Source organism: Pseudoliparis swirei, chromosome 1 (assembly GCF_029220125.1).
Source record: "Pseudoliparis swirei isolate HS2019 ecotype Mariana Trench chromosome 1, NWPU_hadal_v1, whole genome shotgun sequence".
NCBI classification, from domain to species: Eukaryota; Metazoa; Chordata; class Actinopteri; order Perciformes; family Liparidae; genus Pseudoliparis; species Pseudoliparis swirei.
The window spans coordinates 3,018,104-3,037,556 of NC_079388.1; the positions used below are offsets into that span (position 1 = coordinate 3,018,104).

At 46.2% G+C, this 19,453-nt stretch overlaps 1 protein-coding gene across 1 annotated transcript; it reads left to right on the forward strand.

The window, feature by feature from the left end:
- Positions 1–42: 42 nt before the first annotated feature.
- Positions 43–17,811, forward strand: gsk3aa (glycogen synthase kinase 3 alpha a). The gene is made up of 11 exons (XM_056416209.1): positions 43–359; positions 6,528–6,613; positions 7,592–7,693; positions 7,850–7,933; positions 8,317–8,427; positions 8,588–8,718; positions 9,979–10,183; positions 10,827–10,922; positions 11,415–11,601; positions 12,404–12,481; positions 13,569–17,811. Exons 1-11 carry the CDS (start codon positions 185–187, stop codon positions 13,622–13,624), a joined length of 1,311 nt encoding a protein of 436 aa, XP_056272184.1. The 5' UTR covers positions 43–184; the 3' UTR covers positions 13,625–17,811.
- Positions 17,812–19,453: the final 1,642 nt, after the last annotated feature.

Genomic DNA, 19,453 nt, shown 5'->3' on the forward strand with positions numbered 1-19,453 from the left:
GGTGGCATTGCGAGTCTGTTTCTAGGTGTCTAGCAACAGCTATCAGCCCAGACAGCCGGCGGCAACGGGAGCGGAATTTCTCGGTGTGTCTTTTCCACGATTATTCGCTGCCGGGTCTCCATAATTAATAGTCAATTAGCTGTGAACATAGGCGAAGAACCAACCCTGAACCCTGCACAGAGATATGAGCGGCAGCGGGCGGCCCAGGACCAGCTCGTTTGCTGAGCCGCCAGGTGTTCCAGGACTCGCCGCTGCGTCCACCGGATCAGCCGCTGCCGTGGGGAGCAGCACAGGAAAGTCCGGGGTCCCGCAGGCCTCCGGCAGCAGCTCGTCGGGATGCTCGAACCTCAAGCTCGCCAGTAAGTCAGAATTACCTCCCATCTCTTTATTGGTGGCTTCCGATCCAACATATAATGTTATGTCGTTTTACCTAAAAAATACCAGCCAGTGTTATATTTTATAATCCGGAGTAAAGTCGTTATTGCTCATGTGGTGGTGCTAACCAACTCGCTAGCGTGCTAACCAGCTAGCATGCTAATGTTAGCCACTTGTTTTGTATGTTACTAGTTTCCCGTTCGGCCGACGGGCGGAACGTTATTCAGCCCTAACGATGTCAAACTAAGCAGCTGGCGGGTCATCACTGTAACCCAGGGTTACGTCACCCATATTGAACGAATAATTCTGATTCACTCGCGATGAATTACACCGCGACGACCTGTTTTTATTCCACGGTGGTCAATGTGAGCGAGCAGTAAAACGGGGGCTCCGTTGTTCTTTGTGGCTAAAGCTGGACCGAAAACACCCGAGCGGTGCATTCAGGGGGTCTTTTGGGTTCGTGGGTGTCGTTAAGAGTGCGACATCAGCTACCAGCCTGGAGGAGGGTCAGGGCGGAAAGTTGCCTTTTTTCAACCAAGGTCACCTGTGGGGCAAAAGCTTTAGCAGCAGGTGGCCGACGCCTGGAGGATGCGAGTGATGCGTATCGAGGACACGAGCTGGGCGGTCCGGGTGGCCATGGAGCAGGTTTCCTCTGAGATGGAGTCATAGTATGCCTCTTTAGTGTGTGTGTGTGTGTGTGTGTGTGTGTGCGCGTCCAAACCGTATCATCCATTAGCAGGCAGTTAATATTAGAGCCCAACTGTGAGGTCACTTGTAGTTCAAAGCAGCGTGACCAATGTTGTCTCCTCTCCGTGCTTTGGCAACACCGCAGGAGGCCCTCAAAGCCCCACATGTTGCCCTCAAAGCCCCACATGTTGCCCTCAAAGCCCCACATGTTGCCCTCAAAGCCCCACATGTTGCCCTCAAAGCCCCACATGTTGCCCTCAAAGCCCCACATGTTGCCCTCAAAGCCCCACATGTTGCCCTCAAAGCCCCACATGTTGCCCTCAAAGCCCCACATGTTGCCCTCAAAGCCCCACATGTTGCCCTCACAGCCCCACATGTTGCCCTCAAAGCCCCACATGTTGCCCTCAACGCCCCACATGTTGCCCTCAAAGCCCCACATGTTGCCCTCAAAGCCCCACATGTTGCCCTCAAAGCCCCACATGTTGCCCTCAAAGCCCCACATGTTGCCCTCAAAGCCCCACATGTTGCCCTCAAAGCCCCACATGTTGCCCTCAAAGCCCCACATGTTGCCCTCACAGCCCCACATGTTGCCCTCAACGCCCCACATGTTGCCCTCAAAGCCCCACATGTTGCCCTCAAAGCCCCACATGTTGCCCTCAACGCCCCACATGTTGCCCTCAACGCCCCACATGTTGCCCTCAACGCCCCACATGTTGCCCTCAACGCCCCACATGTTGCCCTCAACGCCCCACATGTTGCCCTCAACGCCCCACATGTTGCCCTCACAGCCCCACATGTTGCCCTCAACGCCCCACATGTTGCCCTCAAAGCCCCACATGTTGCCCTCAAAGCCCCACATGTTGCCCTCAAAGCCCCACATGTTGCCCTCAACGCCCCACATGTTGCCCTCAAAGCCCCACATGTTGCCCTCAACGCCCCACATGTTGCCCTCAACGCCCCACATGTTGCCCTCAACGCCCCACATGTTGCCCTCAACGCCCCACATGTTGCCCTCAAAGCCCCACATGTTGCCCTCAAAGCCCCACATGTTGCCCTCAACGCCCCACATGTTGCCCTCAACGCCCCACATGTTGCCCTCACAGCCCCACATGTTGCCCTCACAGCCCCACATGTTGCCCTCACAGCCCCACATGTTGCCCTCACAGCCCCACATGTTGCCCTCAACGCCCCACATGTTGCCCTCAACGCCCCACATGTTGCCCTCAAAGCCCCACATGTTGCCCTCACAGCCCCACATGTTGCCCTCAACGCCCCACATGTTGCCCTCACAGCCCCACATGTTGCCCTCAAAGCCCCACATGTTGCCCTCAACGCCCCACATGTTGCCCTCAACGCCCCACATGTTGCCCTCAAAGCCCCACATGTTGCCCTCAGCTGGTCAAGAAGTTTGATGCCGTGTTGTCAGATTCTGGAGACCTGGAGGCTGTTTCAAGAGGCAGGATTAACCCCGTTAGCCCTTTATGTGTGAGAATGATGTGATTTGACATTTAAAATCACTGGTGCAATTATACTTGGACATGGAGAATTAAGGATGCTGTGTTGCCATATCAACCAGTAATCTGTTATTATGAATAACGAGAGGATGTTTGAAGATAAATTTGTATTAAGTACTACTTTTTACAAGTCAGAGACTTCATAATGTGGTTTCTTGGTACTACCTTTGGGGATTAGTTTAGTTTATTTCGATCAGCAATATATACAACAATCAAAATTCAACAAAAGAAGAAAGTGGCTGACCGAAAGGGTCGAGGCTGAAGCTATTTAGCTTATAAGTGCCCTAACCTATGATTTCTCTAAACTTATTTCAAAGAACCATATATTAGATTAAACTTCACTTGATGCAGGTTGCACAATGTTAACCTGAACAAGGAGATGACACGACTGACCAGCCACTTTAGAGAAGTGGGAGATGGATGATACGATTGTTATCCTCCTGCTTAATGACCCATTTAATTGTGATGGCATTGTCCCCTATTTACAGTGCTTCATTTTCTACAGATTTTATTCCACTGAAATATTTCCATTTAGAAAATGGCAAAAACTATAGAATTGATGGTTTCATTAGTTTCCACTTTTGGAGTTGGTCCACAGACAGTAAATTAGTGTGTTACATTTTTTTAGTTTTATTGTTAATATTGCACACAAAAAAAACTATTACTTTGGTTGGTGTCTAAGCGGTTGTACTTCTATTAATAATCATACTTCACATTTATATAGTGCTTTTCTAGACACTCAAAGATGCTTAATTATTCACTCTGTGGATGACATCATCACCACACTTTCTTTTTGTTTGCTGTCTGGTTTAAAATAAGTTCGTAAAAAATCATATGCCCAACATGTGGATGGTTGGTATCACAAGAAGGCCTCAATTCCTCTATGTTAAATTCAGGAACTGTTGACTGAAAGAATATATATATACACACACACGTATAAGAACGGTCATGTGATTCTAATAACGCTACTTATCTTTAATATGATGAATTTGTGTAGGCGCTTTTCATTTTTTCTGTATGAAGACATTATTGAAAATCTGCTGGTAAATGCGTTAATCAGGCTTTTCTATCTTTCACATTGTCTTGTGATGATGGTGGGACCGTGTGTATTCTGCGCTTTTAAGACAGACGTTTCCAGTGTAAAACCTGGCTGGAAATGCTCTGCCTCTACCAATACCAGAGGTATTTATGTTTTTCAGGGACTATTTCCTCCAGCAGACGAGCGTTTCCTTCTGTGAATGACAGGAAGCGTCTCACGAACTGAGCTCAGACTCAATGAAACGGGTGAAAACAGAGACGGTGACGACGCCAGAGTAAGGCCTCACCTTTAATCAGGACAGAGTATTGCCCTCACACATTTTTATTTCATACAGTAAAGAAATGATCGTCAGCAGGGGAAAGAGCCCCGATGCCTCCGGCCGTGCCGACTGATGAGTCAGCAAAAAGCGCTGTAAGAGGAGCAGCAGCGTGGCCGTCGGCGTACGCGTGTCCCGTCACCACCTGTCCTACTTTTATCCTGGCGCCCAGCGCGAGTGTGTACTCACCAACCCGGTCGCTCTGCAGGCCTCGCCGTTTCAGCTGTAACTGATATCACCGGCGTGGCCGGGCGATTGAATGACCGCCGCACTTTAGTTACAGAGGACGGCTCGCCGTGCGTGTCGTGGTTACGCACGTACGGGAACATCGGGGCGTGCGGTCCTGGCTGTAAACGAGCCACATCGATAAGAGCCGTGTCTTGTTTGCTCAACAAAGCTCTGAGTCTGTAGACGAAGCCCAACGACGGCCGCATGGCAAAAGACAGCTTCATTACCTTCACATTGAAAATGCGGAAGGTTATGTTTTGATCGCCGTTTGTTTATTTGTATGCGTGTTACTCGCATAACTCAAAAAGTATTAAACCAAATCGCATGCAATTTGGTGGGATGATTGGTTATTATCCGGGGACCATTTGATTCGATTTTGGGATCGATCGGGTCAAGGTCATGAAAAGGTCAACATCTTTTTACCATAGAGAGGTTGATTTTTATCCAATTGGCATGCAACTAATGCCAAAATGTGGCTGCGGCGAAGGTATGCGCTCTACCGAGTGCCCGTTCTAGTTATTTAAGTGGAATACTAGCTATGATTATACATTATTATCTGTGTCTAAATTACTGAAATATATCTGCAAACGATGGTGGTTTATGAGTCCGGTGGCAGTTGACTCGTCTGTATCTCTTGAACTGACGTTTCACCCTCAGGTCAGCGACACATGACAACCAAAACTAACTTTTAGGCTCCTATTCCAGGGTTTTTCCTGCATAGAGAAAATTTGGGTGTGCGCCTAAGCCGTTTTCCCGAGCGCCTAAGTCAAAAAAAAGTCTGCGATGAAAAAAATAAAATAAAAACTGTGTTCATCAGGTGCATGTCAGCGAATATGGTGTAGTCCAGGGTATACGCAGGTATACGGCGTATACTCACTTATTTTTCAGTCAGCATTGCGTATACCCACTTCTCAATCACCGCTGGTGCTTGGTGCGCATTATTTATAAAACAGGGCGTTTATCCCGAGCTGCTTTAGGCCTGGCCCCGGAGTGTGCTCCAGTAAAAAAAAAAAACTCACTAGCCCCCCCCGGTCAACAACTCTACTTTGCGCGAGTATAGGCTACCCACTTCTCCAGGGACCACTACACCACTGGGGGGGGGGGGGGGGGGTTCAGGTCAGTCAGATTTCACCCTGTTATTGTAGGGGAAACACTGGAGTTGATAAGCGTGTCTTCTTGTCTGATCAATACGCAACTATGAGGTGCGCGACTTGAGAGAGCGGCCAGCTGCTGATCACTCACTCAACAGCCCGACTGCATGAATAGATGGGAGCACCGAAGACCTATTTTGACCCAGGAAAAACCCTGTATTCTCCACGGTTTTCCCTGTCTTCTCATGTTCTCCCACTTCTTTCAGCACTGAGAGTTCAACTTCTTCCTTTCAGCAATTGTATTTGAGCTGCCACTTCCAGTGTTCAATGTTTTAACCGCAAAAACTACACGCTAATACGTCCACTGACTTGAACCAGGTGTCACTGTTTCTTAAGAAAGAAATGTACACTTCTCATTTATCACCGCCATATTTTATTAAGGAGTGGGCTGCAGTGAAGCAGCTGGGGCTTCAGTGCCTTGCTCAAGGGCACTTCAACATGCAACTAATGGGGAGAGCGGGGATCCAACCGGCTACCGCGTGGTTACGGGAGGACCGCTCCCCCACTGAGCTCCACTCTGATGACGTACGACGCCATAGACCGACTGAAAGAGCAGGGACTTTTTTAAAGGGTGAAGTAAAACGGTGTTGCTATGCAGATTAGTGGTATAGAGTGTAGCAGGGTGTTGGTGTTGACGGGTTGTCACTCGAGCTGTCCACTAAAAGTCATCGGTTAAGAGGATTGACGAGTCGACTTCAGTGGAGTCATGTGACTAAAGTAGTGAATGCTAGTGGCCATAATTATGTATAATAAAATAATTTGTTCCATCCTCTCGATTCTCGTGTGTTGCGATAAGACGGTGTAACAAACTAACCCTCGTATTGAGGGCCGCTGTCACTAGAAACAGTGGATCGGGACAAAAGAAGCCGTTGGCCTGTTTTTGTGTTCATTCTCTGCTTTAGTCAGTGTCTTGAATATGAACTCTGCCTCTCCTTCCCTGGAGGCGGCGTTTACATCCGTTCACCAGGCTGTCATTAAACTGGATCTCCAGACCGCCCACACGCTGAGGCTCGCTGCAGCGCGGGGTCCTGGGCGGACTGTCGGGGGGGCTATTGTTTTGGTTTCATAACCTCATGTAATCTCGTCTTGCATCTTAATCTATTTCTTCTCAATAAAGCGACCACCGAATGACCGGCTGCGGCACCTTCTGAGTCCCAACACTGATTTTTGTATCCCCCTGTTCTAACACGGACCCCTTTTTGTCGCTTGTTTCCTAGGAGACAGCGGGAAGGTGACGACAGTCGTGGCCACGCCGGGCCAGGGGCCGGACCGCCCACATGAAGTCTCCTACACCGACATCAAGGTGAGCTAGGGACACCTCTGGGTGTCACCAGGAGGACGCCCTGTCCTTTCCAACTTTATGACCTCGTCTGCTACTGTAACTCAGACTTATCACCTCATTACGCCAGATGACTGCAATATATCTGACTGGAGTTGATGATCAATACCAGTAGCTCCGTGAATACTTTGTCAGGTGCTGAGCTTTATGGCTTTTTAAACGGTGACGTTCTAGATTACTTTCTGCCAGCCGTCTTGTCTCTGGTCTGAACATGATGTGACATATCTGTGTCGGTAAGAGGCTCATGCAGTGACACGCGCTAAGATTGTCCTGGATTCAGCGGGCATACCTGTTTCTACCTTCTTTTTGAAGGTCCTTCTGGTGGTTTCCTTTCATCACTTCTCAGGTTACTTGATGTGTCTGTAATAGTTAGCCCAAATTCATTTATTGCGCTTTAAAAACAATATGTTTTATTGTCCTGACTTATCAGAAACACGTTCCCCATGTCTGCTGAAGGTTGTCAAGGTGTTGTATGAAACCTCTTGGAGTGAGTTATAGTGACTCGTCTGGTTGAATTGATCACTCAGCGGAGGAAGTAGAGTTATAACTCTGATTAATTATTATTTATAGTCAAGCAGATTGACATCGAATTTATTTAAGTATATTTATTACATGAATATACGGTAATGAAACTATATTTATTTATTTTGCACAATTCAAACAATAAAACGACAGCATGATAACAGATAAATGAATGTCCCAGTGCAGGAAGAGACAAAAAGCCAACTGGGCTTATTTGAAGCCTCCACCTATATAATATATGACAAACATAAAATGCATACAAGCGATGTCGGTCCTTTCCCTCGCATGTGATGAGGCTTTGACCCACTTCAAGCAGGTGGTGGCACCACTTTAAAAAGTGAACTTAAACCATCAACTCCCCTCTCCCCATGTGTAGCTGGACTCACCGTGTCTGTACTTCCTCTTTTGGGGAAACCTCAGGTGATCGGCAACGGGTCGTTTGGCGTGGTGTACCAGGCCCGCCTCATCGACAGCCAGGAGATGGTGGCCATCAAGAAGGTCCTGCAGGACAAGAGGTTCAAGGTAATGCGCCGGTTCCTCTCAGCTGCTCCTGGTTCAGGCGTTGTTGTTGCTGTTGAAATAAGTAAACGTGTGTGTGCAAGGTTTCCCTGTCGTGTTTAAAATGTATTCTCTTTGGTTTGTTTTCTTGATTCCCACCTTCGCTCGCGTGTTTCTCAGAATCGGGAACTGCAGATCATGAGGAAGCTGGACCACTGCAACATCGTGCGGCTACGCTACTTCTTCTACTCCAGTGGAGAGAAGGTACCTGTTCGGTGCCTCCTCTGTACTCGCGGAACATTTAAATACGCTTTTACGGTCAAGCTGACTGTAGCTACGTCAACATATGAACTCGCTGCACCACAGTTTTAGGAGAGTGCCGTAAAACGGAGGAACTTATGTGTGTGCATAAAATGACCCGGAGAAAAGGGAAGCGGTCCAGTCCTGGCAAATAAAGAAACGTGTGATTTTAGATTTTATTACTGGAAACAAGATCCTGTTTATGTATTCCTTGTTTATTTTTAGTTGAGTAGATATTCAACATGTACATCAACACAGTGTGTGTTGCATGTGTTCTATAATAATATGTAGGGCAGATATATATTAAATCCTACATGTTTTAACTCCTCTGTCTCTGTGCTGTGCAGAAGGATGAAGTGTATCTGAACCTGGTGCTGGACTTTGTCCCTGAGACGGTCTACAGGGTCGCCAGGCATTTTAACAAGGCCAAGAGCATCATTCCTATCATATATGTGAAGGTAACCTTTTACCTTTTCACGTCTGTTTTGTAAATGCTCACCAATATAGTTTTTTGGAATGGGTTGTTCACAAAAGGACATCTTTGAAACTCTTTGATATTCTAGTTGTGTCTGGGTTTTCTTGGCCATTCAAACACTTCTCATGCCGTGTCCTCCTCAGGTGTACATGTACCAGTTGTTTCGTAGTCTGGCATACATCCATTCCCAGGGCGTGTGCCACAGAGATATCAAGCCCCAAAACCTGCTCGTCGACCCAGAAACTGCCATCCTCAAGCTGTGTGACTTTGGCAGGTGAGCTGATCGAAGGAGCGACGTCTCGTGTGCATCGAGCCGGTCTGTGTTCTCTATCGGGTGTTCAGATACTATCTGATGGGCTGAATTCCCCAGTGACATCATGGGTCTGTATTCAATTTGGCAGACCTACTTCTTTACCCTTGTTGTCTCGGGTTGGGCCGGTGTGAACATTTAAACTAGTTGATCGGGAGCCAAACGCCCGACCGGCGTACTCGATGGGATCACCACGTGTCACTTGACTCCGCAACCGCTCCCCGATGGAGCGGAATGAGACCGATACCAAGTACAGACGTGTACTTTTGGACTGCAGACATCAGGCTGTTCTCGGCGGCCGCACTGAGCGCTGACCGCCCGGCGCTGCGGAGCTCACTGGTCCCGCATGCACGACCTCAAATCTACGAAATTGTTGATGCATATTTTTTAGTCTGAATCATAACAAACCTCCACAGATTTGATTTTTAAACTATTAACTTCTCGTCTGAAAGCATCATAAAATTACATTCCGTGACTCAACAACAGTCATATTTATTAAAAGTCATCTGTCAGTAGTTTATTTTCTCCTCCGCTACTGTATCCGGTTGCTAGTGAAATGCATTCTGGGATATCGGCTGGCCAGAGTAGGCACAAGTCTCCTCTGATGCATCCTGGGTAAAGTGAGAGGATCAAGTCACATCCGGGCGTTTTGACCGTGCTTTGCGAGAAGCGAACTTTGAATTGGAATTTTCTTCATCTGGTTGATGAACATGTTAATTGGTCCACTTGGTGGCGCTAATTCTCCTCTAAGGTAGTTTCCTGACAACCGATCGGCCCACAAGTAGAGAGCGAATACCTGACGAGTTTAGCACTGCCGTCGACTTCAAATCCAAAATGTTGCAGCGGTGTAGATTCAGTTTTCTTTGTCTTGTCACCCCAGAAAACCCACATGAAGTTTCTTGTAAAGAAAGGTTCAAATCCGACCTGTGACCCTTTGAGAGGTGCTGAGCAGCAAGTTACACACAGCCTGTTGATCACGAGTGCATCTCTGCAGCCGCTTTATAAACACCTGACACGTTAATCATGTTGTCATTAAGTGAATTACTTATGCAACACAAGTGGGATCATTGCTGTTGACACTGGCAGGTTAAACACGTCTGTGGTCTGGTGGGAGAGGAATAAACAAACTGTCAGGAAGCACAATAGTTCACGCCTCCGTCCCCTCGGATCTTCGCCCGTCTTTGTTGCCATCTTCGTCATTTTGATCTTGTTTCTTGTCCCCAGCGCCAAGCAGCTGGTCCGTGGAGAGCCCAACGTGTCGTATATCTGCTCTCGGTATTATCGCGCCCCAGAGCTCATTTTCGGTGCCACGGACTACACAGCCAACATCGACATCTGGTCAGCGGGCTGCGTCCTGGCGGAGCTGCTGCTGGGACAGCCCATCTTCCCCGGGGACAGCGGGGTGGACCAGCTCGTCGAGATTATCAAGGTGAGTGCGTTTTATGAGGCGTCTCGTTGGGCTGCTGAAGGGATCGGAGGTTCACTTGTAACTCCTCTTTTCACTGGAGATTATAGGAGTGGGTTTGCTTAAATAATCACACCGATGTATACACTACGGTTCAAAAGTTTGGGGTCACTTAGATATGTTCTTATTGTTCAAAGTAAAGCACTGTTTTTTCAATGTAGATAACATTAAATGAATCATAATTACTCTCTACATAGTTAATGTGGTAAATAACTATTCTCTGGTGTTTAATGAAGTCTCTCCAGAGGTGTGTAGAGGCCCATCTCCAGTGTTCTAGTGGTACATTGTGTTATCGCCTTAGAAGACTAGCGGAGGGGTAGAAAACCCTTGAAGACCCTTTTTATGTGAGCGCAGCTGAAAACAGTTATGCTGCTGAGAGAAGCTATAAAACTGGCCTTCCTTTGAGACTACATTAATATTTACAATAAAAATAATTTTGTCAAGCCATGTCAATGTCTTGACTATATTTTATATTCATTTTGCAATTTGATAAATAAAAGTAGAGTTTTCATGGCAAACATAAAACTGTCTGGATGACCCCAAACTTTTGACCGGTCGTTTATATGTGTGTGTAGAATACTGCTCATACTCCTATATCTGTTCTCAGGTGCTAGGAACGCCGACAAGGGAACAAATCCGAGAGATGAACCCAAACTACACAGAATTCAAGTTTCCTCAGATCAAAGCTCATCCCTGGACCAAGGTGAGCTCACCTGAGGGCAGCCGGTTTGCTCACGGCCTGTGCTGTCTGACATGAGTGTCAAAAAGTCAAATGTTTACAACACTCCATCGGGTATGAGACAACTTCTACATGGATAAAGGTATTTGTTCCAGACAGTGAGGGACATGGCACCAGAACTAAAGAACACCTGTGGACCTGCTGCTGCCCACACAGCCTATTTCAATTTGCCAGTTGAAGTGCTTCAGTGCTTCAGTGCCCTCCTGCTGAGAGTCGATTAACCCTGTGACACTTTCAGAGTACAGAAGTAAAAGGGTCTCTTTAGCATCCACTACGAAGCTTTACAGCTTCCTCCTCCAAAAGCTCAGGCAATAGTTTTTTATTGAACTCCTTTCAGGTTTCTTTGTGTTTCTCTCTCCTTGAAGTCCTCCACCGTGTGCGCTCAAATGAAATGATGTCATGATGAAGCTGTGGAGATGGTGAACATGATTATTGACCATTGGACTCTGGTCTCAGGTGTTTAAGCCCCGCACCCCCCCCGAGGCCATCGCCCTGTGCTCCCGGCTGCTGGAGTACACGCCGGCCTCTCGCTTCTCCCCCCTAGAGGCCTGCTCACACGCCTTCTTCGACGAGCTGCGCCAGCCCAACACCAGACTGCCCAGCGGCAGAGACCTGCCCATGCTCTTCAACTTCAGCACCACAGGTAGACCACAAGTAGAATACACGTAGACACAGGTAGACACACGGGTAGACCACAAGTAGAATACACGTAGGCCACAGGTAGACCACAAGTAGAATACACGTAGACCACACGTAGACCACAGGTAGACCACAAGTAGAATACACGTAGACCACAAGTAGCCGCACAGGTAGACCACAAGTAGAATACACGTAGACCACAGGTAGACCACAGGTAGACCACAAGTAGAATACACGTAGGCCACAGGTAGACCACAGGTAGACCACAAGTAGAATACACGTAGACCACACGTAGACGCACACGTAGGCCACACGTAGACCACACGTAGAACACAGGTAGACGCTACACACGTAGACCACACGTAGACGCACACGTAGACGCACACGTAGACCACACAGGTAGACTACACGTAGGCCACAGGTAGACACACACACACACACGTAGGCCTCTGGTAGACTCATGCGTAGACCACACGTAGACCACAGGTAGACGCACAGGTAGACCACGCGTAGATGCACACGTAGACCACAGGTAGACGCACACGTAGACCACAGGTAGTTGCCTCCTTTTGCGTCTCAGTACATTCAACAGGTGGATTCTGATGGACCACAACTATCTAGATTAATAAATAGCTCTACAGATGAGAGTAAAGGTGTGTTTTGGTGGTTGATTGTTCAGGTGTGTTGCCGTAGGGCTCGATGGTTTTGCTAAACACAATCCGGTGACGTGTCGTGGTTCTTTGTGAAGAGGAGGGTCCTCCTGGTTCAGGGCTCCTGGTGACTCTAAACTCTCCTATGCTCTGCAGAGCTGTCCATCCAGCCGCAGCTGAACTCCAGCCTCATTCCTCCTCACGCTCGCTCTCACACGGCTGCTTCCACCCACGGTGAGGAGCTGCTCTGGTCACGGTGTCAGTGTTATGGTCAATATCACCACAAACATGTTCAAATGAAGATCATTACTAAAGAAATTCAGACATTACAAGTAAAAATGTTGAATTAAGTTAACTTCGAACATTTATTTTGGAGTCAATGGCTAGGGAGAGAAAGTCTCTATTTATTTAATTTCTGTGTCAAAAGTACATTGTTACCTTCGCATTGAAAATGCCGGAAGTTTATGTTTTGATCGCCGTGTATTTATTTATTTATTTGTATGTGTGTTATTCGCAAAACTCAAAAAGTATTGAACCGAATCGCATGAAATTTGGTGGGATGATTGTTTATTATCCGGGGACCAGTTGATTAGATTTTGGGATCGATCGGGTCAAAGGTCAAGGTCAAAGGTCATGAACAGGTCAAAATGTTCTTGAATCGCATAAAATTTGGTGGGGTGATTGTTTATTATCCGGGGACCATTTGATTAGATTTTGGGATCAATCGGGTCAAGGTCAAGATCATGGAAAGGTCAAACTCTTTTTTTACCATAGCACGATACATTGTTGTCCAATTGGCATGCAACTAATGCCAACATGTTCATAATTCAATGCCCAATCTTGTGATATGCGAAGGTATGCGCTCTACCGAGTGCTCTTTCTAGTTTTCTTTGTTCTAATATTCCTCCAAGATAACTATTCTAGTCTGGAACTAACTGCTTTATGCTTTTCATTTTAAATTGATTTGAAAATGTGCAGTTCTGTATAATATATTAAATAAGCATTGTTCATAGTTTTCTTTGAGGATGATTTTATTTTGTGGACCTTCCCGTTACCTCTCTCTCTGAGCGGATTGCGAGCTTTAAGGCTTTTTGCCTTCTATTGGCAGAAAACACACAATTCAAACCAAAAGGAAATAAACGATTGTATTTTTATTTAAATGGTAAACCTCGCAGCCCTCAAGAGAATCCAAATTCATCCAGAAATCAGTATTTACTTAAACTAAGGCTTCTTGTGAAAAAAGGTTGTTCGTTTGTTTACCTTTGACTGTCCTGTGTTTGTATACCTCTGACAGTCCTTTGTTGTCTCTTCTGTCCTTCAGATGGTTCTGATTCGTCTCAACACAGTTCAGTACCAGGATCTCTTAACAGCATCTGAAGCAGCTTCTCACCTGCGAGCCTCACCCTTATCCACACACACACACACACACACACACACACACACACACGCACTCTACTGCTCTCCTCCATGCTGCTTGCTCTCCTCTAGATGATCAGTTTTGTACAGTAACTGTATTGAACATACACACATTATCTCTTCAGCTGACAGCAGTCGAAACTGTCAGGTGATTGTTACACACACACACACACGGTTGTCTCGCTGCTGCTCAGGTGGTCTGAAGGTTCAATAGTTGGGGCTGGTCCTCTGTAATATAACCTTTTTTTTAATCAACTTTTTTCTTCTTTATAATTGTGTTTTAATTTATTTGACTAGAACGCATCGTGTGGTCTCAAAACATTTTGTCACCAGAGTTTATTTTCTTTTTTTATATCCTTAATTGTTTTCCTTTTAATCTGAACTGGACACTGCCTGAGATCAGAGGGCGCCCCCTGTAGGTCGTCAGGGTAACGGATGCTGGGATGATGCATTCCTTCATCCTCCAGCCATGTGGTTTCACCCAGCCTGACGTTGGAGGGTTTGATGAATCCTCCACGCTCGAGTCACAGAGTAGAAAACCTCATCGGTGTCAGGTGTTTCCTCGACTTACCTCATACAGACTTTCACCTGTTCGCCTTGTTTCCTCATCTAGAGCTTTGCCTGGTAAAGGCGTGAAATGTTCCCCGTAGAACACGGCTCCCCTACATGGCCACAGTTGTCGTATAAAGATGTCTGTTAGGTATTTCAGTGATTTGTGTTGGGGCTCTTTCCTACGCCATCCTCCCGGAGGGCAGCGGCGACACCCGGAGGAACTCCTGCTCTTCTTCTTCACCTCCAGTCTTGGTGTCGACCTGTGCGTTGCGAAGAGATCGTGCAGCTCTGCTCGAAGCGGATCTAGAAAACGAGCCTTTTGAAACGGAGCAAACTAATTCCAATTGTCGTATCGTGTAAATATTAGTACCTCACTGGATGCCGCTCGGTGCGCCGCTTTGCTCGTTGTCCTAGCAGCCGGTCAGTAGTTCACGATTAGATCAAAAACATCAGTGCTCTGGAACTGCTGTCCCAGGTCACCGCGACGTCTAAGAAACTAGAGCTTCTGTATCACGGCCTTCAATGCTTCTGAAGGAAAGTTTACCCAGAATTCACTTGCTGGAGAAAATAACAAATCCAGCCCCTTTTTAAACCAAACGACAGCCTTCACTGCTGGAGATGAGTGAGTGTAGATCACTGTGTGTGTGGGGGGGGGGGGGCGCTGTTCTGAGTCCAAAGGTGTGCGCCACCAAAATGTGGCTTGATTTGTATTTTATTTTTTGCTTTTGTTTTTTTCATTTGAGACTTAAGACAAACGTTCATGTCGTTCACGAAAAGAAAACGTTTGAATCGGGGCAGTTGCTTCGTTTAAAAAGTCTTAAAAATAGTTTTAAAGATAAATGACACATTTTAAAGCTGCGGCCAGTATTAAAATGTGGTAACAATGGTTACTTTAAACCCGGGCCCTATTTTATCATGTTGATTTGGACAAATATATATATCAGATTTTGTTGACATCGGTCCAGTATTGAGCGAGACTGCTCAATGTTTTTTTAATCTGCCGAGAGCTGAAACTGGACTGGGAGTCGGAAAGAGGATCGTGGGAAGACTGTGGTGTCTGAGTGCAGAAAGCCTAACTTAATGCTCAAAGCCTGACTTACTGCTCAAAGCCTGACTTGCTGCTCACCCAAAAGATCATCGGTGGAGACGTGGATCCGGCCGGACCCTCGAGACGCGCAAACAAACCGGAAACGATGTGTTTCTCTGTTCCGTGATGCTGTGAGACTCGTCTGATGCGAGCCCGCTGAGTGGCCGTGCATCGAGTTGACCCGGCTCACTGCAGGACTCGCTCCCTCCATACTGGAGCATCTCCTAAGTCCCCGTGAGTCACTCAGAAAAAACCCTCTGAATGGCTTCCTTTACAGTTCCCTATAGGGTCTGTTGACATGTAGTCATACAGAAAACAACAAGCTCCTCTCCACCTTTAGTGTTCCTTTCACAACGCTCTGAACGCTGTCAGATCCCCTGAAGTCCAGCGGCGGAGCGCCATCCAATCAGAAGGTCCTCGGCTGAAGCTCCGAGGAAACGCTTTGGGCGTCGAGTGAATGTCGGTCCTCCCGAGAGACTTCTCTTAAACTCAACGAGGGGGGTGGGGCTTAATGTAAATGTATTTATTAGTGTTTATTTGGAGACGTGAATCGGATGAGAGTTGATTTCCACCGAAGAGGGCTTTGAAATGGCGTCGCGGCTTCTTGAGCGATCTGGAGGATCTCTGTCTGAAAACCCAAATATCTCTGAGGGAACTCGACGTGAACGCAGGAGGGAAGGCTTCCTGTGAAGGGTCGTCCAGCGGGGGAACTTCCTGTTTGTGCACTCCCTTGTCCTTCCATCTTGGAAAGGAGTTGGAAAAGAGAGATTCGTTGGGGGTCAAGGTCATCTTGGGGTCACGGGACAATGTATTATTTCACCGTTTTCTGAACAGCCAGTGTTTGACACCCCTGTAATCCAGATGTGTAGTGATCAGTACAGACCACTTGAACGTGAGTAGTATAGTGATACTATTGCTCCATGCTTCCACCTGCAGTTTCCACACGGCACCATGTTTGTGTTTTCTCTCTGTTCATGCCACCACATCGGGCACATTCACATTGATTTTATACGAGGAGAGTGGAGAGCATCTTTCATCCTCTTCCCCCCCTAACGCTCACCTGCCGGCCCTCAGGGGCTCATTCTGCCTCCTGCCGGGCGGTCGCACTCGGAGCCGTCAGGCCGTCTGTGGCCATGAACAGGTGTGACCCGGCGGGAGGAATCTGAAGCGCCGGGCCTGTTGGGCCCCGCCTCTAATCCCCTCGCTCTCCCCCTCTGTTCGCACGTGTAAATACCACTGATTTTTATTTTCATCTTTTTACTTTTTACGACAGAGTTGTTTATATCTTATCTCTCCTCCTCATCCCGCCGGTGAAGCGGTCTTATAGTTTGTCCATTTTTGTTTTTTGTAAATAATTTTATTTTTTTCACAAATGTAAATATACTGCAATGGGGAAAAAAAGAAAAATCAGCCTCATGTTTGTTGATGCTCTCTCTCTCTCTCTCTCTCCCCCCCCCCCCCCCACCCCTCTGGTCCAGTGAAAGTGTAAAGTAGCTGTTAGCAGCGTTGTCACTCAGCCGTCCTCCCTGTTCGCGTACGTCTTCACCGCTGAGTGAATATTTCAAGGGTTCTATCCCAAGATGCTTCTCTCTGTTCTCTGGATGGAAACGTATACTCTCTTAAACATGATGTAACCCCTCTAGAGAGCTGAATGTCATGTCTGCGTGACGCCGCTCTCCAAACTGCTCGTCTCCGTCTAATGTTGATCCTCACCGTATAATAAATGCAAACTGTCTGAAACGATGTTTTGTTTTACTTTTTTTATGATTTCATGGAACAGAGCGTGTCTTTTTTTCTATAAAGCACCGTTTAAAGTCTAGAAGATGGATTAAAGCCTCTTTTCACTCTTTGAGATCACGTCCCTGGTCCTATTGTGCAGCAATTTATCAATATATGATTATTTTTTCTTTAAAATAAATCTATATTTGTATTTTTGACAAAATCCAATCGGCTTTTCTTCCTGTAAAACAAAATATGTTGCTTGCTCAAGTGAACTAGAACATTTTCCACCTATAATGTAAAGCAAAAAGCTGCAGATGGTTTCGTGGATAGCAATGAGACTTTTATGGGACTCCAAATCTACGCGCTGCAGATTCTTCACCAGAGGGAGCTGTTGGTCATTACTAGTGCAAGTTTAGTGAAACAAGTCATTTTCTTTTGGGAACCCTTCTGTTGTACAAGCCCCTCCTCCCGTCTGTCCTCAGGAGCCAGCAGGACACACGGTGTGGAGTCGGATGCGTAAACTGTTCGTCTTACACTGAGCAGATTCAAAACGAGCCTCGAGCCTCACGTTGTGCTTTTTGCTTGTGTTTCGAAGTTCTCTGAAACCCAGTTGTGACTGAGGGAGATCACTGCTCCTCTTCTAATAAGTTAGTCTTTCCTCCAGAGCTGTTCACTTTGGTGTCACGGTCACCCTGCCCCGTGAGTGATGGAAAGAGAGAGAGACTATGTTCTGTGTATGTTCTGTATAATATGGACTCATTTACTGTAATAAAGTGATGAAACTGTTTCTCCTCCGCAGTCTGCTCCTGTTTCAGAGCTCATGAACTGACCTTAAGTTTAGTTTCTATAGTAACTTTTCACTTTGAGTTCTTTCATTCCTGCCAGCAGGTTGTTGGTTTGACCTCTGAGCCACATGCAGTTAAAGCTGGGGTCATTTGCCAAAATATTATCTTTAATGTAATATAGTTAAGTTCCAGTGGTTCCTCATGGTTGGCAGATTCCTTTTTTAAAATACTATACATAAAAACATATCTCCTCTCTGTCCTAAGCCCCTCCCACCGGAAGCTAAATGAAGCAAGTAAATTAACCTTATGCTAGCGGTGGCTAGCTGTGACTCCCGGGAGCAGAAGGTTGTCTATTAGGAACGTTTTCTCTCCAGGTGTGAGGAGGGTCCGTGTACGTTTTGATGGTTTGTTTTTTAGTTCCATTCAAAATACGGAAATAACGTGTTTTTTTGTATTCCGTTTGAAACCAGAAACGGAAAAACACTTCCGTATTCCGTTTCTGTCTAAAACCAAAAACGACCGAACGGAAGTGCTTAAAATGAAAGTCAAAATAAAAGCCAGTGATATATTCGTATTTACAGTGTTCTATGATGCGAACACAAAGCAGGGTAACGTTCGAATAATATTAATTAATCAATATAAATAATAAATAAATAAACCTAATTTAATATTTATATTGACTAATTAACATTCTTCTAACGTTACCCTGCTATGTGTTCGCATCATAAATACGAATATATATCACGGGCTTTTATTTTGACTTAAATTTTAAGCACTTCCGTTCTGTCGTTTTTGCTTTCAGACAGAAACGGAATACGGTAGTGGTTTTCCGTTTCTTGTTTCAAACGGAATATAAAACACCACGTTATTTCCGTATTCCGTAACTGGAATGAAACGAAAAAACAAACTAACAAAACGTACACGGACCGTGCAGCTGTTGGCATAGCAACCTTCACCTGCAGGACGAATCCGGTTTCCAGGTCGCGCGCGCTCATTTGCGTTCGTGCAGCAGCCAATAGGAAGGCCCTCTCTCTGTACTGACCCGTGATTGGCCGACGTCTCCCGCCACAGACGAGGGTTCCTCAAGCCTGGAGACAGGAGCAGAAGTTCTCTCTCGTCTCTTGGATGACACGCGGACGTGCTGCTCCAGTTAAACTGCCACCTCAGCGTTATGACGTGCATTTGTCAAGATAGACATATACAATTATATAAAGATAAACATAGACATGCTTTATATATGTCCAGCACATATTTTAATACACAGACAACAGTCTGTCAGACTCAGTGTTTTATTATATAATCTAATACGTATCCAATTATATCCTTGCAAAGGTGTAAATATATAATTTTAAAAAGAGTTTTAAAAGGTTACTCTGACAAACAAACCATTACCACATTACAGCTGCGTGCTTTGGGGAGGCGTGCATCATTTCACCAGATATCTACGGGAAGTGTCTGAAGACTGTTGACTGATCTGAATATTCTTCCACAGCAGATCCAGTAGAGGAAATGAAGTCACATATCAACAACAATGACACAAATGTATGTTTATGTTGTATGCAGCACTTTAAAAAAGAGTGCTTTATATGGTTGAACCAGGATGACCTGGTGGTAATTAGCTAAATGTAAAATGACATATTTTAA

What these genes read in the sequence shown, in the direction of transcription:
- gsk3aa (XM_056416209.1), top strand. Translation starts at nt 185, where the DNA reads ATGAGCGGCAGCGGGCGGCCCAGGACCAGCTCGTTTGCTGAGCCGCCA. An exon ending in TCTCCTACACCGACATCAAG is followed by an intron (nt 6,614 to 7,591) that starts GTGAGCTAGGGA and finishes GGGAAACCTCAG; the next exon opens with GTGATCGGCAACGGGTCGTT. An exon ending in TCTACTCCAGTGGAGAGAAG is followed by an intron (nt 7,934 to 8,316) that starts GTACCTGTTCGG and finishes TGTGCTGTGCAG; the next exon opens with AAGGATGAAGTGTATCTGAA.